At 41.6% G+C, this 10,791-nt stretch overlaps 1 protein-coding gene across 1 annotated transcript; it reads left to right on the plus strand.

Annotated features, from left to right (window-relative positions):
- The first annotated feature begins 3,415 nt into the window (after positions 1 to 3,415).
- LOC140669610 (cilia- and flagella-associated protein 43-like) lies at positions 3,416 to 10,481 on the plus strand. Its single transcript, XM_072899610.1, has 7 exons — positions 3,416 to 3,980; positions 4,059 to 4,812; positions 5,370 to 6,048; positions 6,184 to 6,985; positions 7,636 to 7,922; positions 8,296 to 8,721; positions 9,081 to 10,481. Exons 1-7 carry the CDS (start codon positions 3,416 to 3,418, stop codon positions 10,479 to 10,481), a joined length of 4,914 nt encoding a protein of 1,637 aa, XP_072755711.1.
- Positions 10,482 to 10,791: the final 310 nt, after the last annotated feature.

Genomic DNA, 10,791 nt, shown 5'->3' on the forward strand with positions numbered 1-10,791 from the left:
CGGAGCACGGACATCTCTGCGGAGGAGGAGAAGAAAGAGAAGAAGAAGAAGAAGAAGAAGAAGAAGACGATGAAGAAGAGAAGAAGAAGAGAAGGAGACGGTTGTTGCGATGCTGCAGAGAGAAGCGAGAAAGAGACGCGCCCGAGTATATGATGGAGGGATGGGGTGGGGACCGAGAGAAGAAGAGCGGCAGCGCGATCGGCGGAGGGTCGGGGGTGTACAAGAGCAGAGGTTACTTTTAATGTCTCGCGTCACGCAGCCCAAGGCATCGTGAGCCTCCGCCTCGTCCTCCTTACTAATTTGGCGCCAATTTCCAGGCAACCTCCCGAGCAAAAACTAACCGAACCATATACCCCGCTCTCCACTCCCTCCCTCCCTCCCCCCTTGCCCCCTCCTCCCTCTCTCTCTCTCTCTCTCTCTTTCTCTCTCTCTCTCTCTCTCTCGCGATATACACGTGTACACGTGTACACCGGAGTGCACTTCGACGCGGGGCTCTGATTAAATGCTACTCTTCGCCGCGTTTCGAGTCGCTCCCTCTTCCTCTTTCCCTCTTCTTCCGCGGAGCCTCCCTCTATCTCTCTCTTTCTCTCCCTCTCTCTCCCTTGTCTCTCTCGGGCGGCGCGGTTTCCCACACTGTACGGACGATGTGATACGAGAGACGGACGGCGGTTGCTGGTCGCGCACAGCACGTGTGCGTGCCGGCTACGGAACGATCGGCGCGTATACGCGCGCGGATGATGCTCCTTTAGCTGTTTTTTTTTTCGCCGCTCTTTCCTCATCTCGGATCGCTATTTTTTTCCGCCGTCCTCTCGGGGCGCGCGCGCGCCTTTCCCTGGAATCAATGCACGAGATCGCAAGACTAAACGTTAAACACGCCAGCGTTAAACGATCACGCATAGCCTACGTGTAGAATATCTCAACTATCGAGATATATGTATCTGTCGCCGCATAAAAGTAATGATATCGTATAAAATTATACCAGTAAATGATAATTACTGAGCTCGTATTTAAATCTTTCCATCTACTTAAAAATCTAGTTCTTTTATGCAACTAGAGAATTGAAGAACTGTTATTAGAAGGAGTATTTTTCGAAATGATATCGTTTGGAATGAAACGTTCCAGCTGATTGAAATGAAAACGGATGGAGGAATCGGGAGTGATTCCTCTCCGTGCAAAGTGCATGATGTGACGTCACCGTCTTTCAGATTCCCACGCGAGTCGGTTTAAGAGTCGGAAAGACGACGCCGCTGGTTGTTCACCGGTACTAACGTCGATAACGCCGATCGTACGCGGGGCTGGTTGGGTTATGCAAATACAAATCTCAGCGGGCGTCACTTTAATGGTAAAACGACGGCGTTCGGCGAGCGCGAACGACGCCGCGAACGAAGCGAGTGCACTCTTGGGCTGCGAATACGCGAGGATACGAGATCGGACAGTCTCAAGGTAGGCAGTCAGTCAGTCAGTCAGATTACCGGTCAGAGAGGGCAGCCAGGACCAGGTCGAAGGGGAGGGAAAGAGAGAAGGAAAGGAAGGACGAAACGAAGTGGGAAAGAGAGGGAGCGAAGGGAGAACGCTTGGCAGGCATCCACGGGCAGTATATCACGTGGCAAGGATAAGTTTTTGATCGGGCCTCGCTATACGGATGACTCCCTGCTGGTTGACCTCATCACGCCACGCTATGGGGGTCTTTATAAACCACCATCGACTGCGCGTATCCTAATCACCTTTTGTCTTAAGCCTGCCAAACTCTTTCTTCGAGAGGGGGAGATCGGGGCGCGCTGACCCCTCTGTCAAAGAAGAAACCGAATATCCGTTGTCGCCATCGATGTACACTCGAACAAAATGCCCTTCTTGTACGAAAGTGCGAAATTACATTCTTGATTACAAGCGAATGAATATATAACGAGCGATTTTTTATTTTCTATATAAAAAACAGGACAGTGTTTATAAACTCAAAATTATTGGTTTTGACAAATTTCCATCAAATGTAGATAAGAATTTTTCAAATAATATAATTATTGAAAAATATTATGCAATAATACATCAAATTTTACACGATAATTTTTCACGCTACATTGAACAATAATTGCATTTCTCTCTTTTTTTTTTTTCATCTATTACAAACAAGAGTTATATTTTATACGCAAGTCCTATTTTTTTAAGTAAATTTATTTATGCTTAATTTATTTTAAAAATACTTATTCCCGATTCTGGATCTCCGGTTTCTTTTGTAAAAAATGTGTAGTTACTCATTTCCTTTTGTTTCTCAAGCGCAGTTTTATTGAGTTGAATCGATAAAGCGTGAATGCCTCGTTTCAATGGGAATAAATCCATCTTCCGTCAAAATCTTTTAAAGCACAGTTAGATAATAAATATGAAGGATGTTGCCGGAGAATAGTTGTCACTAGTTGAATTGAGCAGAGACAACAGAGGCGCAACAGTTAAACAGGTAATTCTCAGTTGAATGCCTTCTTCTTCATCGTTAGTAATATGTTGCACGAATGAATGGACGTCATATTTTCTATCGCTTTTAAAAGACGTTACTTGCCACCGACATGTTGTATTGTAGGAAGCAGATCTTTTATTAATTTCATGAAATTTTTTTATTTAAATATAGTATAACAAGATATTTTGATATAAAAATTATTGTCGTTGATTTTTAAGACATTATAAGCAAATTACATATTTTAATTTAAGTAAGTCTCTTTAACGAGACAAAATTATTCAAAATTATATCACTCAAGTACAACATTTAATAGTTAAAACTCATATCTAATACTCGGTGCAAAATTTGTTTGTCTGATTTGACTTTCCTTTTTTTTGTTATAAAAAAGAAAGAATTTATATAACGTAATGTTGAGCAACTGTGTTGAGGTTTCGGGTTTTTACGTTGTTGCTCTCACAATAGAGAACAATGGAAACTTTTAACCCCATAGGAAATTAGTCTCGAATATTGCCGTAGGCAATAAGAAGTTTGTCGGTTGTTCAATCGGGACAGCAGCGTTGAATAATATGCTTTAAAAAAATCTGACCAAAAATATTTATTGAGAAATTAAGAGTCAACATAAATTAATGATATGATTTTAAGCAAGAAGTCATATTATTAAAATTAATTATCGAAAATAATTTGAATAAGCGAATTTTGCTTTTATAAAAAAGAAGTAAAGAAAGTAACAATCTTACTGTCATTTCAATGATGATATATCTATTGAAATTGCTTTATTATTTATCAACGTAATGATAATTTTTAAATTTCACTCTGTTATAATTATCGAGCTAATCAAGAGCCATCGTTACACAAATTCAATTTGTTTGCGATGTTTCTTTTTTCAACTGTTGTCAATGCGATTATAAGTCCTTCTAGGTTATAATCAATTAATAATTTCATTATTACTATTCATAATCATTCCCGCAGATGGATCATGTGATTAGTTATTCACCCTGCTGGATACGCGGCGGTATAATCGAGGAAATAACTTGGATCGGCAAGGACGTGCTTGCCTGGTGCACAGGCTTGTACATCGTGTTCTTTCACGTCGCCAAGAAGCAGCAGACATTGCGTTGGTGCTGGAACAATGTTACCGGCGATGGTGCTCGTTGCATATCCGGTCACGTGTCCTCACCGATTTTTGCCTTCTCCGAGAGATCGCTGAATCCGCGAATCTTCGTCCTCGCGTATCCCTCGATGACGAAGATCTGCCAGTGCGTTCAGGGATGCAAAAGCGGTTACTTGGCAATCGCGTTCACGTCCTACAATCAACTCGTCTCGTTGGGCTCGTATCCGAGCTTCTCGATGATCGTATGGTGCTGGAGAACGGGCGAGAAGCTCGCGATCGTGAACACACCTATACGCGACGAAGTCGGTCAGATAATCAGAGTAACTCCAATGGGACGCACTGTCATCGGTCAAATGGGAAAGACCTGCGGGAGGTTGCTCACCTGGGAACTCGATGTTATCGGCAAGATTGTCATCCTGAAAGGCATGTTATGATTTTGTTTCCAGAATGACATATCTCAGTTGAAGAGATCTTAAAATATGCATATATTTTTTTAAAAAGATTACGAAGTGAAACTACCAGGGGAAGCTATGATCTTGGATATCAACTGGTGCCCTACGTCGGATCGTCCTTTACTGGCCATCACCGACAAAGATGGTCATATATATTTGAGCGACTATGACGGTACTGATGTTCGTCGCATCGTTGTTTCGCAACGCTGTGGGATCTGCCTAGAAATCGAGGTGCCAGCCGTATGCTGGTTTCGCGAAGGGATCGTTCTCAGGACGACCTTTTGTCAAATTCGCTATTTTAAGAAGGAACCAAAGACCGACGCTTGGCGTAAACAGTGGTACATCAAGTCGACCTACAAGCCCTATATATTGGTCGCGCATCCCTTCAGGAACGATCGACTCTTCTACTATATTCTCGAGGGATACCTGATGCAGATGGTCTTCCCCGAGGACGGAGGGGAAACCATACCAACAATCTATAAACACTTGCACTATGGCGGTAAATATCAGTTCGTCGATTTCCTGTACCCTTGGTGCCATCATCTCGCAGTGACGGACGAGTTTAAGGAAATGACCATCCTCGAATGCTATAGCGGCACTGAAATCTCGAAAGTAGAGCTCAACATGGAAGGCAGTATATCTGCTCAAACGTCACATCCGGAAGATCCGTTGATCGCCGTTATCAGTGATCAAGGTGAGATGACAATTCTGGGTGTCACTAATCCGGAACAACCAACGATACTGGCATATTTTCGTCTTCAGAGAAAATACTTGGATCTCATTAAATTTTCTCATTCTGGCAAGTAAGCTTAAAATAATTCGTATTAATTTTATAAAAATTTGTAATATTATTAATTTGTTAATATATATGCTGTTGATAATAACAAGAATAGATTTTAGTCAAGAGCTTTTGTGTTTCATTTTCATTTTATAGCTTTGAAAAAAAATATTAAATATTAAATAATATATAATTTGAAATAAAAGCGCGACAATATTTTAAAACGACAATATTTTAATTTTAATAAATTAAAATATTGTCAAATTAAATTGAAAATAAAAACTTTTACCTATCTAATTTCTAATAAAATGAAATATATAGGTACGGAAATAAAATTGAAATCACGTGAGAATGTTTTCTGTGTATCAGTATCGTTTATTATTTCACCAACGTGATTTTCTATTACGTAACCATTAATTTTCCGTTTCGTTCCCATAGGCAAGAAAGCACATACATACACAGCCGATAGCCTCTCTTTTAAATATACCTTCGCCAAACGTATTTAGTTTCGAGCGCCGATAAACGCGCGTTATATTTCAACGGATTATACACCTCTCACTGGTCGATTTATGTTGCCGGCAGATTCCTGATCGCCGCGCAAAAGAATACGGGCAATTGCTATTGCATAGACTTGCGGCGCGACAGGCCGTGGAACGTGATCGCCCAGCTCCGGACGAGGAGGCGCCTCGTCGACGTCGTATTGTATGATGACGAGGTTCGTAAGACCTTGAAAGTGCTCGCGCTCTACGTCAAGTACGAGCTGTTCACCCCGGCTGGTCACCAGTTTCTTATCTACAACGTCTCCTACAACGACGCAAAATTGCAGCAAAAGGGTCGTCTGATCGACGAGATCAGCGACACGTTGACGTTGCCCGCGTCTTTCTGCGAGTTGTTTCCCGCTCCCGGCAGTGGTCTGATAATATCGCTGATAGGCTCGCCTTATCTCCAACGGCAACTGCATACGATCAAGTTGCAGCGAGACTTTAAACTCGTGACCTTGATGGACGCGACGCTGACGGGTCATCACGTGCGACTCGCCCGCGTCTTTGCCGATCGTCGTTGGATCGTCACGTGCGCTTACGACGGATTAGTTGTCATCCGTGACAGAACGATACGTCATATCGTCGCTACGGTGTCGGCACATCACAGACTCGATTCAGGTAGCCGGAGGGCGATCATCGATCATGACGGTGGTACGGTGGTCGTTATTGGTCAGGATGGCTCTCTAATCGCGATGCACGGTCATCGTAAAAATAAAAAGGTATGTGTTAATATAATTGGCAATGTATAATTTCTTATTCTTCTTTAATTAATTGCATTTAATTTTATTTTTCTGTCTCTTACCGTGCTACTCTTATTTATGAAATAATCTTGACAATTTTTGTTTGTAGTATAGGAGAATGAAGCTTTATCGTCGATTGAAGCCAAAAGTGTTTATCCAGTGAATCATGGATTATACGAGGAGCAGAAGGAGAAGATACTATCCGATTATGACTCTCTCGATCCGGTGATTCGTGCCTCGTTGACTCGTACCAGACAAGATTTCCCAACAGCCGAGGAGAGGTTGAAATATGGGTCCTGGGAGCAATGGCGAGAGGACGTGCAACTCGAGGAAGAGGCAAGATTCTACGTCGCGGAGAAGGCTGCCATTATGAAGGATTTGACAGCCTTGATAGCCACCGTAAGCCAGCTTCTCGACGCCAACGAGACTTGTCCGGAGATCGAGAGGCTGCCGGTGTCCGCGTTTGATCTAAACAAGATAGGTCGCGACCAAAAATTGAAGGCGGCCAAGGACGAGCGAGAGGACGTTCGCATGGAGCTCGAGCATCTTTGCGCCTCGACAGATCGCGTGGCAAACTGGATCAAAACGACCTTCTGGGATCCGCAAATCGTGCTGGGTCGTTCGATATTTTCCTTCCGCGGTGACACAGAAGTGACGAATTATCCGCTCGTCGAGGGAGATCCGTATTTCAAGGACCATTTACAATGGGCGCAGTTTTTCAGAGATTCAGTGCGTAGCATCATCGAAGATACTTTCCAGCCGTGGCGCAATTATACTGAAGATCAACTTCAAGTAGTATTGAGTAAACCCGTCAGGGTGTATCACGAGGATAAAAAACGTAGGATGGATGTGTTTCTTGAAGACGAAGAACGCGAGATTGACCCTGAAGAACTGGCGGAATTGCGAGCGGTTGAAGGTAACATGATGATTTTCCTTGATGAATCTTGCAACATTAGAGGAGAGTTAATATCTATTACTTAAGATATTTTATATTTTCTACTTGACACTAATTTATATGCAAGTTAATATTAATCATTTTAACTTGACCATCATGTTCAAGACATCTATTATCAGATGTTTAAGTTTTTGTCAGGAACAAATTATTTGTTATACATCTTTTTATGCCATAGTGTAAAAAGGTACGATCTAAAGCAACTGGTTTTCTAAATCATGCAATAATAAATTTGCGAATGGAAATAATAAAAAAATATGAATTAGAAAATAAATCATTTAGTAATATATATTTATATATATATATATATATATATATATATATATTAAAAACAAATAATGAAATACACATTCATTTCAGATCTTTCTTAAGACGATCTAAAATATAAAGACTATGAATACTGGCCTATATTCCTTCGCTCCTTATATTTTGCAGCATTTTCACTTTTTTAGAAATAATAAAAAATGTGACTCGCAAAAAGAGATGAAAGTAAAAAATTTAAATTGCACGCAAAAGGTTAAGGATACCAATTTTGTTTTGCATGAAACTGCGAGACTTGTAATTTTCCATTTTATTCGATTAAGCCTCGCTAATCGCTTGGAACTCGTTCGCAGGCATGACGACGCATCGGTTCGTCGAGCAATCGCCTTACTATTACTCGCAGATGGAGTCTTACGGGTTCGCGCACGTGACGTTAGACGATCGTTATCTGATGCACGATTACAGCAAGCTCCATGCCTACTTCAACGAGCTCTTCGACGACATATACGCGGCGAAGGAGCGGGAAATGAGCGCAATACGGGAGAGAAACGAGAGGATACGTCATATAGACTCTGAGCTGAGGATAATGTTCGGTCAGAGCGTGCTGCAGGTTCCTGTTGATCCGCAGTGGCATCCCAAGGTAAACACGAGATACGAACATTGCTTCTATCGGGTGTCCCAGAAGCCGCAATCTTAATTGCTGAAAGAATCAATTTTTTTATAACAGAGTTAGAGAAGCAATTATTTTCACGAGAGTGTGTACTTTTCTCCTCTCTCCCCCACTTGAAAAATAAACTGTATTTTATTTATATAATAATTTTGTGAATAATTGCGGAAGAAATATTTCTTTACAAAATTGTTTCAACAAATTTTTTTGCAATTATATAAACATCGAAAACTTTATAAATAGTATATAAAGATTAAAATTAATTTTCTTCTGTTATAATACAATAAACATAACTGCTCGATTATAATTCTAAGTAATTATGATATGTAAATATGATATCTATTAGGAGAAAGTAGAAAGCATTATTCAAGTGCTTAATGAAGAAGTCAAGGCGAAGCCATACGTGACACAATCGCAGCAAGAAATGTTGGACAGGCAAGCAATGGAAGCCGAACGAATTAGACAATTGTTGCTGGCCGATGATTTTCGCGAACGTGCCTTGATGAAGATGATGGATGGCGTGTTGGAAATTCGTTGGGAAGAGATCATCAAAATAGATGTGCGTAAGCCCGCGTGCATGATGGAAAAACAGCCGGAGCAATATACGCCTGAAGATATTAAGGCTGTAAAAAAGTACGAAGCGGACGTGGAGGTTCTTCGACAGGAACGCGAACGTTACAAAAGGATGCTGGAGGCCGATTATGCCAAGATCAGCGGACTTGTACAAGAAGGCATCGACAAGTTTGACGTTAAACTGAATGATTTCTTTCAGGTCTCTTTTTTCTCTCTCTCTTTCTCGTCGATTCTAACTTTTGATTATCGACTTATCAATGACTCAATTAATTTTTATTATGAGAAATTGTCTAAGAAATTCAGACATATGTTTATCTGAATTTCACACAATCTATTTTAATCATCAGAGTTGTTTTTCTGAAAGTTCAGAAGAATGAAAATTTAGACACTCTTCTAAAAATTTTGTCTGAAAAAATTCAGTGTGTCTAGAAGAAAGTTTCAGACACTGTCTAAAAATTCAGTGAGTCATTTCTTACAATGATTTTTTTTGCAATACAATAGTTTTATATCAATTGAATCAAATTTTTTTCGAACAATATCTCGTCCTTTGCTTTGTAGTTGAAGTTAAAAATCGAAGCGGCGATGAATCAACTAAAGCTACGACACATTCGCGGCCGTTTACGAAGTCTGGCACGAGTCGAAGCTATACGAGAGGATGACAGGGTGAAACGAGAAATATCCAAGAAACGTCAATACGAGGCCGTGCTGAAGGAACACGTGCGAAAACTGCATGACATCTACCAGGACATGCTCGCACAACAAGATGCTCTCTGTACTCGCGAGAAGACGATAGTGAAGAAGCTACAGTACGAATTTGCCTCGCTGTCGAAGGTCAATATCGAGTATCTTGAACGGCAGTACAAGCGAAGGCCGAAGATGTCCTTGAAGAACGTTGATGCCAGTGATCTGCTCACTCTCGCGCTACACCTTTTAGACCAGAAGCCGGCTTATTTGCCGACAGATTGCACGGACTACTCGAAGATCCTTGAGACTCTCGACGCTAGACCTGACAGGTTGCCACAGTCGATCGACGCGAATCATTGGAATCATTTCACTCAATCGCGTCGCCAGAAAATCAACGTGGAACTGAAAATGAAAGCTCAGCAGCTGGAGATTGACTTGGTGGAGCAGACAATCGCGGTATTCAAGAATAAGATCGACGCTTGCAAATCGAGCGTAGATCTCCTCAGGAATCAGTTGAAGAAGACGAGGGACGAGCGGGTGACGCGCGAGCAGAACGCCGAGGTGCAACTGGTGCTCAAGAAGGGTCAGGTGGAGGTAGAACTGCAAGGTGAACGACACAACACGGTGGACGCCATTTTGGTACCGTGTAAAGAGATTGAGCGAGTTAACGAGCACATCATTGCCGCGGGAGCGCGCAAGCTGGACGTCCTGAAGCGCACGATCGACTTCCGCCATGGAATATTGTCGCTCGAGTGGGAACACCGTTGTCTGAGGACCCACTTCAAGGAGCTGCAGGAGGATCTGAACTTTCTGAAGGACGTCACAGTCACTCGGGATATGCGAACGTACCTGAAGAGGAAGGCGAAGGGACTGCGCGATGATAAAACTGCGGTGCATCTCGAGAAGGAGATCGAGGTCTCGAAGAAATCTCTGGATAAAGCCTTGTCCAAAGAGGTGAATAAACTGGAAAATCTTCGGCAGAAGATAACTTGCGTGAAGAAAAAGAACGCCAAGCTCGACCGAACCGTCACGGAGATGAACGTAGCGAGATGGGAACTGGAGTATCAACGTGATATCGCTGGAGAAACGAAACAAAGTCAGCATATGGATCGAAAGATGCGTCTGTTTAAGCAGCGATCCGATCTGATCAGGAAGCTTCAGGATAATTACGCTGAGCTGTTGGTGTTACAGCTCGAACACGAATTATTACAGATACGAACGTATCCCACTCTAGAATGTTTCAAAGTATTAGATGACAAAGATAAAGTATGTTAATAATTTTTGAAAATTAAGTAGACATGCTTCGAAGAAAAATTTAATAACTTAAGATTTGCAGGAAAGAAAAACAGGTCTACTTTTAATATTCGTTTCTTTTAATATAACATATTGCATACGATGTACAATTTCTCTGTTTCATTTTCAAAGTAATTAATATCGGAAGAAGATAAAAGATGAATCCTGAAAGAAATTTTTCCATGGCTGTTCCTTATATCCGCATTATCTTAATCTTCATCGGGTAATTTAATTAAGTTTATAAATAATCGCGACGATGTGTGCGCATCTCGCACTCCCAGAAACTTCGAGT

The sequence above is a fragment of the Anoplolepis gracilipes genome, chromosome 9 (genome assembly GCF_047496725.1).
Source record: "Anoplolepis gracilipes chromosome 9, ASM4749672v1, whole genome shotgun sequence".
Lineage (NCBI taxonomy): Eukaryota > Metazoa > Arthropoda > Insecta > Hymenoptera > Formicidae > Anoplolepis > Anoplolepis gracilipes.

Coding starts and splice junctions, on each gene's coding strand:
- LOC140669610 (XM_072899610.1), top strand. CDS start 3,416: ATGGATCATGTGATTAGTTATTCACCCTGCTGGATACGCGGCGGTATA. Junction 3,981..4,058: donor CAAGATTGTCATCCTGAAAG/GCATGTTATGAT, acceptor TTTTTTAAAAAG/ATTACGAAGTGAAACTACCA. Junction 6,986..7,635: donor GGAATTGCGAGCGGTTGAAG/GTAACATGATGA, acceptor ACTCGTTCGCAG/GCATGACGACGCATCGGTTC.